This window comes from Drosophila obscura, unplaced genomic scaffold (assembly GCF_018151105.1).
Source record: "Drosophila obscura isolate BZ-5 IFL unplaced genomic scaffold, ASM1815110v1 contig_73, whole genome shotgun sequence".
Classification (NCBI taxonomy): Eukaryota; Metazoa; Arthropoda; class Insecta; order Diptera; family Drosophilidae; genus Drosophila; species Drosophila obscura.
The window spans coordinates 6,509,473-6,527,174 of NW_024542865.1; the positions used below are offsets into that span (position 1 = coordinate 6,509,473).

Below are 17,702 nucleotides of genomic sequence, written 5' to 3' on the forward strand. Positions count from 1 at the left end.
TGGCAGCAATCGAGCAACTGATCCTGGAACTGATCCCGACCCGAACGAATTCCTTCCTAATTTCTAATTTTAATTAATGTTTTTTGTATAGTTTTAAGAGCAATTAAAAGAAACCCCATTCAAATAATTATTATTATTAATATCCTGAATTTGTGGTTTGAAGTGGGACTCAATAGCATCGCAATGATCCAAAGTGTTTAATCCGAGTTCCCTGCATACAGTAGGGGTATTCGGAAGGAGAAGTATAGCGGCTGACAACCGATAACGGAAGGTTCGAGATATGGGACATATGTATGTATGTATGTATGTTCAAGACAGAGAGTTCCCGAAGAGTCACAGTCCAAGAGTGTGAGAATTGGTTCCAGACGATGCCAGTCGCAGCAGGCGTCACGACTAGGGGACGATAATTCAAGACCAAACATGCAAAAGGGCAGACGGGCCGAGCTGCCTGTGCCCGAATGCAAGCGAAGCTCTCAACGAAAGCGAGAAATCGAGAGAGCAAGAGATCGAGAGAGCGATAGGGCGCGAGCAACAGCGCGAGCGCAGCTTAGAACGAGGGAAAGGCGCGAGCCGGCACAACTTTATCTGCTGCCGAGTACATGTATGTACGTATGCATGTATGTCACAATGCTTCGGCACAGTGGGCACTGCTGTAGGCGAACCATAACAGAGATTTACTTTGGGCTGTGCCACTGGCTAATGATCCTGGATTTAGTAGGGCTCACGTATGGCGCTGTCCGAGATTAAGTTATGCAAGTGCATGTGTACTTACAACAGCTGCACAGCGAGCAGGTAGACACAGGCACGGTCCTAATATCGATGAACGCTTTACCTGCCCTGCTGCATGCGCCCGCGACGAGTACCCAGACCCAGACGCAGACCCAGGCGGGCAATCAGCCATCGATCAGTGGAAGCAGCCGCAGGCATAACTTGTGGGTGGGTTGTTTGTGGTTTGCTTAATCGCTTGTGGCTTGGCTTTGTGTTTGCTTGTGACTCGGCGCTACTTGATGACACTTGAATGACGCCACAGGTTCATACATAAATATTGCATAATTATCGCACCTCGGCGCTTTGCAGAGGCAAAGTATAAACAGGCCGAGAACCGGCAGCTGGAGGGGTAGATTGGGAAGAACTGGGAACATGCAAACCTATGTAATTGCACGAGATCGTAGGAACTACTCCCTCGATGTCCGGGGAACTCGCCGTCACTCGCTGTCCTGCAGCAGGTCCAACTGATGGCTCAGCACTTCGCACCATCGGCAGGCTTGTAGGCAGTCGAATGAATGATGAATGATGAATGATGAATGAAATCCACTCGCACCAGAACACAAAAACAAACACAAAATTAATAGGGGCTCCCGCCATGTGGGAATCGGAAACGTGCTTACTTATTCCTTGTGTATTCCGTGTGTGTGTGCATAGCCGGGCCTCGCTTCGCTGCATCTCCAGGACCAATTGCCCATCTTGCAGGCGGTCATGCAGCTTCTGCACTCTGCATTTGAGCTAAGTTTTTCTTAGTTATTTCAACACTTTTTCAATCGCTTTAATTAATTGAGGCGGCTGCGCTTCAATTCCAAAAATTTCCAGTGCTGGAAACGGTGTTGCAAGATGTGTGCCCTGTGACGTCACAAGTGATTACACTGTTACGTGATTCGTAGTATCGATTAACTATGTTTATAGACAATTTTATCACCTATCAATTTATTATTCAAACACAATTTCGTATGATTTTATTACATGTTTTTTGGATACTCAAAATTAGATTTCTTTTGATTTATTTTTGGCCGATAACATGCCAATCGTTTAGTGTGACCGTAAAATGCACGTGAATTAAGTACGAACATACATATGTATGCATGGATTTAGCTGTGACTTTCTATACGTTTGTTACTGTGTTGTGTATTTTGTTGTGATTATATATAATTCGAGTGTAAAAATATATAGAAATTTGATCAAACAACTTTATTAAAGGAAGAAGAACCAAAAAAACTTGGTCGCAAGCAGCAAAAACAACGTAAGTTTTACAGCCTACATACATATTTTTGTGTGTAGATCTGATTGCGAAAAATTATTAATTCGCCGACGTGCAGAAGTTGCAGAAGTTACAGAAAAAAAATTAATAATATTACAAGTAAAAATTGTTCATTTCCGATCTTTGTTTTAACTAATTTTGACGGGCAGTCTCTAAACTTCTTTGCAGTTTTAAGAGCGAAAATTCACCACAGCTTGGTGGGAATAGTGTAACCACAATTATTTTGGTATCATTTGAGTGTTTTTATTCGGGCGAAAACTTAATAGCTGACTGATAAAAATGTGGAATTTGAGGAGTAAAATGTGTATACATCGCCAGATATTCCCCTTTTCAGTGAGAGCATCCCCCCAACAATACGCCAAAAGAAAGTCAATTAGTAGTAAAAACATCTGGTCGAGGAGCCAACAGCTCCAAGTACAGCCACTAAACGAAAATTTATTGGGTGCGGGGGCAGCAACAGTAAGAAGCAAGCAGCTGGAGGAACAGACGACTGGCACTAAAAACAACGCAAGTGGAGCCAATGAGGGTAAAAAAAAAACCTTTAAATTGAAGTGTTCTCGGGGGTCTCTCTGTCTCTAGCTTGGCAGCTTCTTTGACTAATCCTAAATGGGGCCTTTTTATGTGGCTTTAATGTTCGTATGCATATGGCCAAGAAGGCAGTTACCACACACACACACAAGCACTCACCCCCTCACTTTCTTTGAATGAAACCCACCCAGCACCGCCACAAATTCTTTCCTTTTACTAAGTTTCTTAAATGGCTTTTCAATTGCATTTTTGCTTTGCCGCACAGTCAGACAGAGGCAGCGAAGAAAAAAATCTATATATAAAAAGAAAACTATTCTACATTTATGTATGTGTATGTATATTTATATATGTATGTGTGCATGTATATGTATATTGTAGATATGTACGTTCAACTTATGCCCTGATACAGAAAAAGGTTAAGCAGCACATGACCTCAAAGCATCAGTCACGTCACCTCTCAACGATGCTATTGAAAATGCTTTAAAGATGGTGGAGGGAAAAAAGCCATCGAATATTTACAGAGAAAAGTCACACAAAAGAGGGGCAAAAAGTACAAGCTAAATGGGTGTGCTATTAGGGAAAAGTTGCAAAGAAATCAAATTGAAATTGTACAAAATCTGAATAAATTCAAGAAAGAATGAAACGCTACAGAGAGCTGAACAAAAAAAAATGCCGAGAGAAATCAGTGGGAAATCAGCGAGTAATCATAACCAAAGGGAGAAAGAGAGAGCGAGAGAGCGAGACACCTGTCAACTGTACCATATTTATGTTTCATTTACATTTTTCCAATAAATTGTGCCACCGGCAACAAAAAAAAAAAAACAAAAAAAAACCGAAACCGAATAAATAAAATTTAATAATTTCAGATTTCAGTCCCCTCATCGGTCGGGCGGGCTGTGGCACTCATAAATTCCCGTGTGCGTCATGGACAGCCGTCAACTTGTTGCATGTTAGTGTGTCTGAGAGTGTCGTCGCCCTCCATATACCCTCCTCATCCCCATCCAACCAGACCCCAAAGGAAAACTTTTTAATTAAGTTGCCAAATGCTAATTCGTGTTGAAATGAAATGATGATCAAAGCAGAAGAGGAAGAAGAACAGTCCAGATTCATATTAAGAATATGGAGAGGGAAAATCACAATTTATGCGAGAGTCTCCCCACTAATGTGGGGGGGGGGGGGGAGAACAGGCACCCGGCACCAGCCAAATGCAAATCGAAAGGCCAAGAAGTTGGCCAAGAGATTTACGATCAATTTTTATAGACGTGTATGTGTGTTTGTATTTATATGTAAGCCCACCAACACGAACATAAATAGTTCTGGACCATAAATATTTTGAAAATTTTCCAAAAACAGTTGTAAATTAAACACTGAAATATGTTTGGACCCTCTCTTCGTGTGGGCCAGTGGGCCAGTGGGCAGTGGGCCCAATGGGCAGGCAGCAGCTTGATTTATGCTCTTTTCATTTTGTATTCCTAATGGAAATTTACTTCGCACATCATTTCACTCTCTCTCGCTCTCTCTCTCTCTCCCTCTCTCTCTATCTTTCTCATTTTTTTTTTGCGGCCGGAAATTTAATTAACAAATTCAGTAAATGGTTGATTTTTGATGGGTGTTTGGGATTGTGAATTTCTGATGATTGGTTGAGGGGCAGGCGATCTAAAGATATTATGGAATTAGTGCGTATTGTTTCGGATAGCTACATATATTCACATAATATTTATGATAATGGTCTAGCCGTCAACAGGCCAACAACAACACTAAAAAAAAACTCCAAACATCTAAACAGCCTTTGTTTTTTTTGTATTCGTGGGGCCGAGTCTCGTTCAGAGTGTCACTTCTCTTCGTTGTTTCTGCAAATTCTTGGGCATTCTCTTTTGCAGCATTCGCTTGTGCATCTCGAATCGAGCCAAATCTGTACCTTGGTATATATTTGAGAATATTTAATCGCTGTACCTCTTGATTTACATATATGATTAATGAATTTTATTATATTTGATTTTGCCAGAGTTTTCTCTGGCAAGCAACGCATCTACAAATAGTTGGTTTTATCTTTGAATTTCCATTTTAGGTTTAAATTGCATATAAATTTTATTATCCAACACGTGTTTGCCTCCCCCTCTTTGGCCCACAAGGTAAACATTTTAAATTGCAATTGCATAATATTTTTGCTCACTCTCTCTCTCTCTCTCTCTCTGTCTCTCTTCCTTGCTCGCTCGCACTTTGTTATTAAGAACCGCCCACCCATGACCCCTGTTGACACTTGGCCTGGGCTGTGGAAATGTACCAGGATGAACACATTTTGTGGCTTAGTTGGGGCTTAGTGCAAAGTTATGTGTAAATTAAATTGTTATAAATTGCAGCTTAACATTCGAAAGAGAGTCAGCGGGAAATAGGAAGAGAAAGTACACACACATACACATATACATACATACATATGTATGTATGTATGTATGTACATATCTGTGGCTGTGTAGAATGAAATATTTCAATCAGAAAAAGTTAAACGAAATATCCCTAGGCCACAAAATATATAGACACAGATTCAATGGAGGGCATGAACAGGAACAGGGACAGGGGCAGGTTGCTGTGGCATAGCCCATACTCTCATGAAACTCTCTCTCTGTGTGTGTGGCAAGTGCGCGTCATTAACAACGCCCCGATGCATGTGTGAGAATCATCTGAGTTTGCCAGGATATTTGCCACAATCACAGGCCCACAGGCGCACACAGAGACACCGAGCAACAGTAACAGAAACACTCGCCCGTACCCCTAGCCTAGTGAAAGACCAGGAGCTCAGGATGCTCAGTGGATGCTAAGCGCATTAAAAAAGACTGCCACAAGGCTAATGTCGCAACATGGGCACGAAGGAGAGACAAGAGGCAGAGCCAGCATTAAATGCAGAAAGAGGCAATGCTGAAAGAGACCGAAAGGCAGAGGCAGAGGGCAGAGACAGAGGAGCGCTGGAGATGGAATGTTGAATATTAAACCGTCATAAAGAGTAAGCCGTGAGTAAGTAACAGGCATCTCTGCAAAGTGGAATTAAAATATCTTTCATTCGGATTTTAAGTGTATTTTCACACGCACATGGCACATTGCAGAACAGGACATGCAGGACAGGACCCAATGAAATACGATACTCTGAGACTGGTACTCGCAGGGCTTATCGCACCCCTCTGATGGTAGCTACAAATCGAATTTGGTCTGAAGTAGCGGATTGACTTGTGACTGAAGCACCCAGTATTTGTGTGGAAAGTGTGCTCTTGAACCGCACACAAAATTGAATCATCCTTAAGAGATGACAACCCTTTGAAGGAGCTGCTGCTGCTTTTGCTGCTCCGACCCCTCTGTCAGGCCATTGATTATACTTGATTGCCCGTTCGAGAAGGATACGGACAAGTACTGACAGTGTAGTGTCCTCTGTATCCACTCCCCCACCATCCTTTTGGATGGCACGGCAAATGCAATTAGTTAATTCAATGGCTATAATTTCATTTGGAACTTTATAAGCCATAATTTGCGTCGTCTGTGGGTCTGGATCAATAACCCACTTATGCACATAAGTAAGTAAGTAAGTTTGCCCCACGCCACCCCACCCCAACCCACTCCACTCACTCACTCACCCCTCTCTCATTGGCAATTAAACTAATGCCAATTTGTTGAACACACCAGAATGACGGTTAATGCCACGAATGGGGGGCATCTACTATACCATACCATACTGGTCATTGGTCATTGGGTTTAATGGCAATTGGATCTGGGTATTAGTGCATGCACACATACCCATACGTAGTTGTAGATACATTTTGTCACAGCTAATTGGATGTCCGTCTGGCTGACAAAAATAAACATACCTGAAAATGAAATAGAAAGATACACACACACACACATTAGTTCATTAGTTATAGATATAGTACAAATATGTATATAGATTTTATATATTTTGGGGGCTTTTAATTAGTGTGAAAAGTGTAAAATAATTAGGTGACAAATTGATGGGTTCTGATCATTTTTCTGGCAACATTGTGCCGTTGCATAAAATGATCAAAGCAAAGTGCTGACTCGCGGGCTGTTCAAGGAGCCAACAGATGGGGGGCCCATAAAATGATGGCTTTAATCACATGTCATAAAAATTGACAAATTAATGAGCTACATTTATTTTAAATAAGGCACACCTGAAGGTTGCAAATATTCGAATGGCTTGTGGCCTGAGAGTTTATAAAATATATTAAGTAAAAATAATAATAATTAAATGCAAATCAAACGTACGTTTGCTCGTTGGCCAGCTATTGCATAAGCAATTCCATGTTACCTCAAAGTTTTACACTCTAAGCTGGCTTTATAAATAAATTATAAATAATAAATAATTTTATAATAATACAAAATTGCAGTAAAAATAAATTTTATATTTTAAAGGTATGTTTATGGACACCTGCCCGTTGAAAAGATATTTGAATTAATTTTTGAAGCAAACAAAAGGAAGAAGTTTGTTTTAAAATAAATAAACTAAGGAGTTTTAAAAAAATTTATTCAATTAGAAATTGGTAATTATAAAGGTCTATCCTCCTGCGTGATACCCTTTGGAAAACCCTTTTGTAGCAATTTTTTTTTTATACCATTTAAAAAAAATTTTTTTTTTACAACTTATGTATTCTTTTTTTAACTCTTATTTGTGATGTCTGGGGAGCGTAACTTATTTGGCAGTTCCTAAACTCTGCTTTATATTCTGATATTTTCTATGCGAGCTACCCACTTGGAAACACCGTTTCCCCCAAACCTTTTGTACATTCTGCCTATCTACAGCCTACATTTCCCCACTCTCTCTCTCTCTTTCTCTCTCTTTTTTTTTCTCCGCCTATTAGCAACACTTAGCTGTGCCTCGTTTTTTTTTTGTTCCGGCTGATATGCGATCCATCTTCATTTTTGCGTTTCATTTCATTTAAGCTGAAGCTGAAGCCGATGCTGCCAATACGCAATTTGAAGGGCAAGTGCTGAAAGGCAGCATTGGCAGCAGCAGACAGCAGCAGGCCACATCGACAAAGGGTCCTTTTTGCCTGCCAAAAAGACTCCTCCATCCAAGTGTATCTGTATCTGTGTGTGTGTGTGTGTGTGTGTGTGTGTGTGTGTGTGTGTGGGTTTCTGATAGTGTGAGTGCTTTCGGTTTCTTTTTCATTTGGGGCTTACAAAAACACCTTTACGCATTTTTTTTTTTTGACTCGACACGCTTTTGCTTTTGTGAAAGGACCACCCTACAGCCAGCATCTTCTTCGCTGCTTCTTAGTAACTCGAGCAGCACCGTGTTCTTTGGAAGCCTCTCAATGGCAGCGGGGAGAGTGGGTGGGTGGGTGGCTGTGAAATGGAAAATGGCCCCTCAAGGCGGGGCAGGGCGTTCTTCTTCCCGGCTGTCGCCCATTTTTGGCGAATGCAATGCAAACATTTTTTTTTTTTTGAAAAATCATCTTTAACATCCTGCAGCCCCCCGCTCGCCCCTCGTCACATCCTACACATCCACTTTCACTTTCACTGGAGGCGCCTGCTAAGCGCCTAATGATGCTTATTTCGGGCGTGGCACACAGTGGGAGAATGGAGTAGAATATATTTTGTATACTTTATTAGTTTGCCAGGGCCGAAACGAAACGAAACCAGAAAAGAAATGGTTTTAAATTAATTTGCATGCCAAGACAGAAGCACTGAAGCCAAGCAACACTGGAAATGGTGAAGTGATGAAATAGGAGGGGGATGTGGGGTAGAGCGAGCTGGAACTTGGCTCATTAAGAATTTCACCCCTGGGAATGTCAGGGAGATTCTCAGTCCTCACTCTCTGCCATTTTCTCACTCTTTTGTGGGGTATCCATACAATTAGGGAATCTTTTTGTTAAACAATCTTTTGAGACAGATATTCGGCACCATAATAATGCTTGTTCTTGGCAAAATATCTTGGGATATATGAATGCGTTTCTAATTAATTAATAGAAAATATAATGGCAAATAGTTCCTTGAACGGTAGGCAGTGTATTTGCCATTTGTGCTGGTTGGCTTTCTCAATTATAGAGCATCTAAAAGAGCATGTTGTGTGCTCAGGAGTGTGCGCAGCATTTTCCCAGCTATTAATTTTGTTCGTTTCGGGGCTTCCACTTTCCACCTTTCGAAGCCAAAATTATGCAGCAACAACCCACAGTACAGGGTGCGATTATTCCGAGCAGAAGAACAGCCAGGCTTGGAAAGGCAGAGGCAGAGGCAAAGCCAAAGAAATGAAGCACAACAAATACTTTAATCCTATTGACGTTTAATCAAGGGTGAGGCACACGAATGGCAACGGGTAGGGGGGGTGGTAAAACGTCTTACGCGCAATTACAAACAAAAAATAATGGAGAGCAAAATAACAGCCAGAAATCGTTTTATAAATTTTCCTGTTGAATTTTCAATTGGCCCATGAATTTCCATTTCGACGCTCGAGCGAGCGAGCGACAGACACAGGAGGGGGGGCATAACAGACACCCAAATTGTTTACCTTGTGACCTTCTCGATTTTCGAGCTGTAACCTGTTGATGGAAAGCCCAGGCCCAGGCCCAGGCCACAATAAGCCCAGCAAGGGGGAGGGGCAGGGGCGGCGGCAATATTTAAAGCGCTTAATAAATAATCACATTTGCATTTTCACTTGTTGATTTTTCGGTTGCCAGGACACAAGCAAAAATTCTCCGAGTGCCGCAAAATTTTTCTGCTGACTTTTGTATAAATTTTGGAGCCGGGGGCTGAAGGGAGCACCACCGCTTGAAGGAGCCAGAGCCCGAGGACATTGAAATTAGCCAGGCACTTCAAGCATGTCCCCCCGAATCCTCTGTACCCTGCCCTTTCTGTCCTGTGCTCCGAGTGCATTTTGTGCCTTGTCATTGGGTGGCTAAATAAATTGAAATTAGACGATGTCAGCACAAAAAGCCAAAAGTGGCCAACGAGGCAGCAGGGATACAGCACAGCAGTGAGCAGACAGTGAGAGCAAGAGAGAGAGAGAGAGACAGGACAGCTGGATGACAGAAGTGGACTGGGGGTGGATCCCTGGAGGCCGACAAGTGGTAGTCACAACATTGCCTGGGCGTTTCCACCACCCCCCCAAGCACACACCCACACACAAGAGTCTTTGCTGCGGCCAGTTGTGGCTTCCACGGCCGGCACAAGGACCAAAATTGTCACTCAGCTTCTGCTTTGAAAAGTGAAAAAAAAAGAAAATTTTACCATAAGATAATTTTGTGGAAGATTAAGGATCGTGGCAAAAAGCAATGTTCAGAGCAAAAGCTCCAAGCATCGAATAGTTAAAATTTGATTTTTAAATTGGAAATTGTAAAAAAAAAAGCGTTTTAATATTAAACATTTAAGCATTAATATGAAAAAAGTTTTTCTTAAAATATTTCATATTTAAAAATTTAATATTTATATATTAAATTAAAAATAAATTTCAATTTATTTTAAGTGTTTTATATATTTTGATTTCATGCTTGATTAAAAATACTTTTTAATATATTTAAAAAAAAAACAATTAACTTAATTTAATTTCACTATTTTTGTTGTACTTAAAAACCGAATATTTTATTTAAATATTTACTATGTAATTTTTCTGTGAGTGTATGGTTTCTGACTTTGGCTTTGAATTTTTCTTTGGCTTCCATGTGCATATTCTCCTCTTTTTTGTGTTTTTGTTAATTTTTCTTAAGTTAAACTCTCTCATTGCCATTTCATTAATTTCCTGATCTATCTTCATATTTATCTTTGTGCTTTCGAAAGTTCCAGGACCAACTGGAAGTTGACTTAATCTACAAAACTTTTCTGTTTCTTCAATTTGAGAACAGACCCAACCCAACCCGACCCGACCCGCGCCTCCCTTCCCAGCCACCAGGCATCATGCTTTGCTGAGGTAAATGAAAAGGCAGAAATTAAGTTATGGGGGGGAAAATGCGTTTAATTGTGGGTAACAATGGGCGACGCGTCGACAGCGTTTTTTGGCCCCAGCCAGCAGCACCTGTAGCATACATTTTTGGCCCGATTCCCAAATGGCTGCCCTGCCGTCCCCCTCCTCATTCCACACTTCATGCCCTCAATGGCTGTGGGGAAGGAGGGCAGAGGGCCCTCCAGCTCTCCTGCATAATGTTTGTATATGGACAGATTTATGCTGAGTATGCGTAACATTTGCCTGGCAATATTTCGGCAGCGACAGCATTTTTCCCCACTTTTTGTACACGCCCCCCACCCCCAAAAATTCCCCAATATCGCTCGCTCTCACTCTCTCTCTTGCTCTGTCGGTTGAGGGCTTTTGGCTCCTCGTTTTGCCATTACCTCATCTTGGTCTTCTCCAGCAAAAGCCAAACATTAAATCACTTAAAATGCCAGTCCAAGCCCTGGACAAACACAGACTGAGAGAGAGAAAGGAACGCGGGAAATAAGGAGAGGGGGAAAAGGCGAAGAAGGAGCAGCAGGAGTAGCAGAAAAATGAGTGGGCAAATGAGAAACAGAAGAAGTGGTGGGGGGGCGGAGTCCAAAATGAGAGTAGATGGAGCCAGCGACAGAGCAGAGCAGAGACGACCAAGGGGCTTGCGGTTGGGTTTGGACGGGCGCTAAGAACTTCTGGAATTTTAGCACCCCTCAAGTTCCTCTCTTCGTCTCCATCCCCCCCAACACTCTACGAAAACATGTACATCCGTCAAGTGGGGTCTCCACGGTGTTGTACTATTTTGTGCGGAGAGTGTTTGTCCTGGCATTTTGACATTCAACGATGATGGCATTTTCATAATAATAAGCAGTTCTCCTCTGTTTTCTGTTGCATTCCTCTGCCATGGCATGAGCGCCCCCCCCGTCGCGCCCCCTCTGGCACTGAACTACTCTGTAAAGTGAGCAAGGATAACGGTAATTTGTTAAAATTCCATTCGACGAGAAATTCCCTGCCATTCTTGAAAATGGAATGAGATTTCGTGCACTTTTGTTTATTTTGTTTTGCTCCAGGGCTATGATTAAGGTAAATGCAGTTTAAAACCAATTATCTACCGGTTCAAAATTAGTTGGATATATAATGGAAAAGTGTCATATCTGAGTGGTACAACTGAACAGCTCACAAATTTGGTTTCTGTATATTTATAAATTTATTTGAGCTTCAAATTAAATGTATTATATTTATTCTGATTTATTTATTTATTCTAATTTATTTATTTATTCTAATTTATTTATTTATGCTAATTTTTTTTTTTTGATATTAAGTTACTTTCAACCGTGCTTAGTTGAAAGATTTATTTGGCCTCCATGTCTGATACGGGTTTATGCCACCTCCTTAATTTCAATTTATTTATTTATTCTAATTTATTTATTTATTCTAATTTATTTATTTATTCTAATTTATTTATTTATTCTAGTTTATTTATTAAATATTATAATTATAAAAAAAAAAACACAAAAGCTCGTTGTCGCTTCAAAGCTGTTCTTTATCATTTTCAGGAATACCCTGCCTAACGCTACGGCCTGAGGTACCGATTAGTCTATCGATTAGTCTATCCATCAACAATCGAAGCGGTCAGCACGTGGAACAGCGAACAAAAACGGAATAATTAAAAGCACCAAGAACCAATTTAAGAAATTGTTGAAAATGTCTTTGTCAAAGCAGAACAGCAAGGCCACCAACAAGAAATCGGACCTGCAAGTGGAAAACTTTCCAGCCTGTGCCGTCGAGGCCCTGGCTCGCATAGGTACGTAAATATGTGCACATGTAAATGGATTTAATTGAAATTGCATTTGTTTGCAGAAACTCTTATTGCTGGCGGAAATAATCAGAATTTGGTAATGCAAATTATTTCGAAATATATTTTCTTGGAGCGCAGCAAGGATGGAGACGGGCGTAAGTCCCAGGCCCAGGCCCAGGCCCAGCCAACTAGCCAGTTGAACGTATTTAAGGAGTTTCAATTGACAATTGCGCTGATTGAATACTTTTCGAAGCCGGGATCAAAACTGAATGCCACGTACAATGTGATATTTCTATCGCTCTTTGGCAGCCACCTGACACCCGAGCGCACCAGGCTGCTGTGCAAAGTCATAAGCCTGGCCATTTCGGGCGCCGTCTCTGGCGTGCTCTTCTCGGCCGGCGTGTGGCTGCAGCAAGTGGGCTGCAAGACCCCAACGGGTCTGGAAATCGCACAATGCATTGTCACCGATTTCATATTGTTTGCGCGCAAGCCATCGGAGACACTGAAGCAATTGCCGATGATTGCCCCGCAGTTTGCGGCCAACTTTGTGACTGCCGTGGCCGAGCTGTATCTGAATGAGCAGCGATCGGCCGCACTGACACCGCCACCGGTTGCTCTCTTGAATGTGATCACCGAATGGATGACTGAGTGCCCAGCCTTGTGCGAAGCATCGCAGCAGTTCCTCGCGGGCCTCTTGCGTTGGGCTGTACTTGCGCCATTGGTGTCCAAGCGGCCCGCATATAGCCAATTGCATTTATCGATACTTAAATTGCTCCAGAAACATCCAGCCAGTGGCGAGTCGAGCGCTCTACACATCCAGGACTTGATGCAGATCTATCAGTCGTTGCAGAACTTTTGCGCTCGTTTAACTGGAGCCGGTGTGGATCCGCCGACCAGTGAGGCGTATCAAAAGTGCATGGAACGCTTCGCCCAGGCTGTGCAGATCGCCATTTACTCCAAACGCATCCCAAATCCGATGCAGCTGCTGTGCACACTGAAGCTGCTGCCGAGCCACAAGCTCATGAATATCGTTATAGCTGCTCACAAGAAGTAGTGTAGCTTTATTTAGTTTCTGGTTTAAATAAATGCAAACAATTTTGGCAGCTCTTGGAAGCTGATTGATTTTTAATTTTATTATTAAATTTCACATGCAGCAAATAATATTAAGTTCCGATGCAAGCAGTGTGCCCAGGCTATGTTCAGAAAACAAAATAACGTGTCCATGGGGTAACGACATATCTCCTGCCATACATTTTTCAGCAGAAGATATGACGCTAAATTCTGGGCAAACTCCGCGAGGAGATCTCCGTGCGCAGATATGTCGTTAGGGCCTGCCCGGAGATATGTCGCTATGCCCGTATCCATATGAAAAATAGTTCCCAACTTCCAAAAAACCATTAATGCCGCCCTTAGGGCAAATGGAATTCGGTTGAAATATTTGCTGATTTGTTTATAATGTTTTTTCACTGCCCACCCCAGCGTTTTCACGCGCTTTTCCTCACACACAAATTTTGCCCTCCCACTTATGGGCTACTCTCTTCTCCGAATTGAGTGTTGTATGCAAATAATTGCCGAGTGCTCTTCGCCCCTGCCAACGAGTGTGTTTGTGTAGGCTGCTGCTGCTGCTTTTTTGGGGGGTCCAGGCTCCAGCACTCAGTCCTGGACTAATAAGCTAGCGGGCAGGCAGCCTTCGGTCTGGGGCTTTTTGGCGGAAATTTAAACAATGAACTGCCATGCCCATTAATATTACTTTAGGCCACTCTCAACTTTGACTTTGCTTCTTGCTGCTTGCTGCTTGCTGCTTGCTCCTTGTTGCGCTCCTTTCCCTATTTTCCCTGTGTTTTTTTGTTGGTTTGTTTGCCTTGTCGCTGAGCCAACAAAAGCGACAGACGTGAGCGCGGTTTTGTTTTGTTTTTTTTCTGTTATATTTTTTAATTTTATTTTTATTATTTTTTGTGGTGTTTGTGTTGGAAAGTTCACAAGTCGCTTTGATTCTCCCATTGTCCTGGGCGACCAAAAATATGCATGAAATGCTCCTGTAAAGCGCCAAATTTAAAATCGATTTTTAAGAGACCAGAGCCACGCTCTAGGAAGCTATTTACAACCGTAAAAAGGGATTCAAAAATCTTGAAAGATGTTCACATATATATTTTTTTATTTTGTTGTTGTTTTAAATGAAAGTTTTTAATTTTTTTGGCAAACTGAATTGAATTTCACTCTCAGGAAAAATCCAAAAAGTCATTTTCCTTTAACTTTTCGTCACAGGGAGAAGAGAGTGGCAGAAGAGAGGCTGTCAGGCAGACGGGGGGCGGCAGCAGCCAGAGGGCAAATGAAGAGGAGGCAGGAAAAAGCGCAAGAAACAAAACAGAGAAAAGAAAAAATAAAAGTTTGTCGTGCGAATGGTTGGGAGGGGGGGAGGAGGGTGTTTTGGGGGCGAAACAAAGTTATTATTACTTTAATTTTGTGAGTCAGTTGAGGGCTCGAGGAGGAGCTCAAGCGTCGAAGTTTTTGGGCTGTTGTTGTTGTTGTTTTTTGTGGGAGGATGTGGTGTTCCAGGCCCCACTGTGATTTGTTAGGCAACCGCCACAGCACTTACTTTCCCGCATTGCATCAGCACGGTCAGTGGGCACGCGTTGCTTCCGCTCCTTTTCTCCGCTTGGCAAAGCAGAGATCAAATCTGGTCTCCAAACCCAAGCCCACAGCAGCCTTCAGCCTGAGCTGCTGCCCAAAAGTGTCGAAAAAAATGCCGATGAAATTAATTAATCATAACTATTAATTTAAAACATATAAAAATATGATTAAGCTGGAAATCAGATGACCAGATATTTGTGCCAGGGTAGCCATGTTTTCGCACCGAAACTCAGCTTTTTAGCTTTCCTTTCTTGTTGTTGTTGTTTCTTTTTGAAATTAAAAAGTTACTCGAGCTGCAAAGAAAATTCGCCCTACACTTGCCCTGGGGGGAGAAAAGTTGCCCGCTTTTGCATGGGTTGGGGTGCGAGTGCGAGTGGGGCTGGACATGTGTGGTGTGTGGTTCTTTATGTGGCTGTTGCCACTGTCTGAAGTTTAATATGTTCCCCAAGGGCCTCATTAGTGGTGCCCCCTGTCGCTCTTTACGCTCTGGCTCTCTATCTCTCTTTCTCTCGCTCTCTGTGTGCCATCTACGAGGGCTGTTATTTAAGTTTTTGGCCTAGGTCACTTATAGCCTGAATGGTGGGACCCAATGGTCATTTGCATTGAAAGGTTTAACGATAACAGAAAAATTTATTTCAGGCAAAAATTTAAATTCAAACATGAAAATGTCCGTGTCTCGATTTTCTACCACACTCGTATTTTATGTGGATTTTTTTTAGCCCAGTAATGATTACAAAATCAGAAACTTAAATAGCAACCTTCGTATAAGTAGATATACCCGCCTAATATACAACATTTGCTTTACACTATTTGACATCGGTTGTTGTCTGCAAAATCTTTTCTGTTTCTCTATGATTTTCGGTTTGTTTTCCCCCTGATTTCGTGTTGATTGAACAAAACAGAACCACACAAAAAATACACGAAGGGAAGTCGGCGGGGGGATAGATACGAAGACCGCACATGGACATGGTTAGGTGTGGTTTCAACTTTAAAGTGAAGGAGGTCCTAATGAGTGTTATTATGGGATAACTCTGGGGCCTGGCCCCCAGGGATAACGTACGTGCTCCTTGGGGTTCGCTTTGTGCATTCGTTGGATTGAATATTAAACTGCTGAAACTTGTCAGTGGGGTGGGGCGGGGCGGGGTGGGCGTTTGTCACTAATTTTATTAGTAATAGTGCGGGAAAAGTGGCAAATTGAAAAGACAGACAGAAAGTAACACAAAGTAACCCAAAAGCAGTCGCAAATAAGTTTAGAGACCAAGTTACACGCAAGTGAAAGGAGAATAAATCATATTTGTTAAGCATAAAATGTACGCACAATAATGTGTGTGAATAGGATTAGGAACATTAGGATTTAAGATTTAAAACCAGATATAATTGAGATTCTAAACTCAGACAAAAATGGCATAGTAAAAGCGAAACACAAGCATATTTAAATTGAATATTCTTGCTTTAAATGCGAAAAATATATTAAAAATTAAACAGATTTAAATTTAATTTAAAAATAAATTGTTTTTCAAATTCTTTTTGGTACGCCCATATCGATAATTTAAATCTAAGACACTTGAAAATAAATATAATACACGTAAAGTCTAAATATACAAATATTTAATTTAAATTTTTTCCCGTACTCATAATAAATCAAATATATTCATATAAATGGTAAAATTTAAGCTTAATAATAATGGGTATAAATACATAAATCTAAGTGAAAATTATAATATATAATATTAATATATAATATAATAATAATTATTATTAAGCTTACATTTCAGCATTTACATGCACATTTTTTATTTAGACAAAAGTCTAAATATAAAAAAATATTTAATTTGAATATAAAATTTTCTTAAATCAAATATATTCATATAAATGGTACAATTTAAGCTTAATAATAATGGGTATAAATACATAAATCTAAGTGAAAATTATAATATATAATATAAAATATAAATTATTATCAAGCTAACATTTTAGCATGTACATGCAAATTTTTGATTCTAAATATAAAAAAATATTTAATTTGAATACTGAAATATGTTAAAATCAAATATTTTCATATAAATGGTCAAATTTAAACTTAATTATAATGGGTATAAATACATAAATCTAAGTGTAAATATAATATAAATGGGATCCATAATGTTCCTAATCGTATGAAGTAACGAACGTCGGACATACGCATCGTATAGTCAGCATTTGCTGATGGTAATTTCAAGCATCAAATGATACTAAACAAGTGTGGAAGGACAGGTGCAGTACAGGTGCCAAGAAGGACATATCGAAGACCGGCGACTACTTAGGTCAGTGGGTAAGTGGTAAGTGGGTTTACGCAATAAAAGATTACATAAATAAGGTTTAAAAATCAGCCATTGTTTGGCTTAAATTGCAGCTGCGACCTCCTAGCCACGCTCTCAATCATTTTTGGGACCCCCGAACCCTGCAAGAATATATTTACATATCTACATGTATGCATGTTTTCTATGGATATGTATGTGTATGCTAATGTCTTGATTACAATTTCACTAATGGCGCCAATTTGTTGTTGCCCCCGTGATGGCATTGTGGAGGGGCGTGCTGTGTGCTCCAAAGAGCAGCCCGGAAGTAGCACCAAAGGCCAAAGAAAGACGCCACAAAAGGCAGCAAAAAAGTGAAAGGAGAATAGAATCAGAAGGAGCTGGAGCTGGAGCAAGAGCATCGTAAAAAAAAGAAAAGACGCATAAAGTAGCCAAAAACCGAAGACGCAATTCGACAGCAAGCGAGCCAAAAAAAAAAAATAAATAAAAAAGGAAATCTGA

At 40.9% G+C, this 17,702-nt stretch overlaps 1 protein-coding gene across 2 annotated transcripts; it reads left to right on the forward strand.

Moving 5' to 3' along the window:
* The first annotated feature begins 1,893 nt into the window (after positions 1-1,893).
* LOC111067027 (uncharacterized protein C7orf26 homolog) lies at positions 1,894-13,399 on the forward strand. Of its 2 annotated transcripts, none has more exons than XM_022356049.2 (3): positions 1,894-2,014; positions 12,032-12,279; positions 12,336-13,399. In XM_022356049.2, exons 2-3 carry the CDS (start codon positions 12,180-12,182, stop codon positions 13,325-13,327), a joined length of 1,092 nt encoding a protein of 363 aa, XP_022211741.2. In that variant the 5' UTR covers positions 1,894-2,014; positions 12,032-12,179; the 3' UTR covers positions 13,328-13,399. The 2 variants fall into 2 exon arrangements, with proteins under 2 accessions (XP_022211741.2, XP_022211742.2); XM_022356050.2 differs by lacking the exon at positions 1,894-2,014 and adding an exon at positions 2,356-2,558.
* Positions 13,400-17,702: the final 4,303 nt, after the last annotated feature.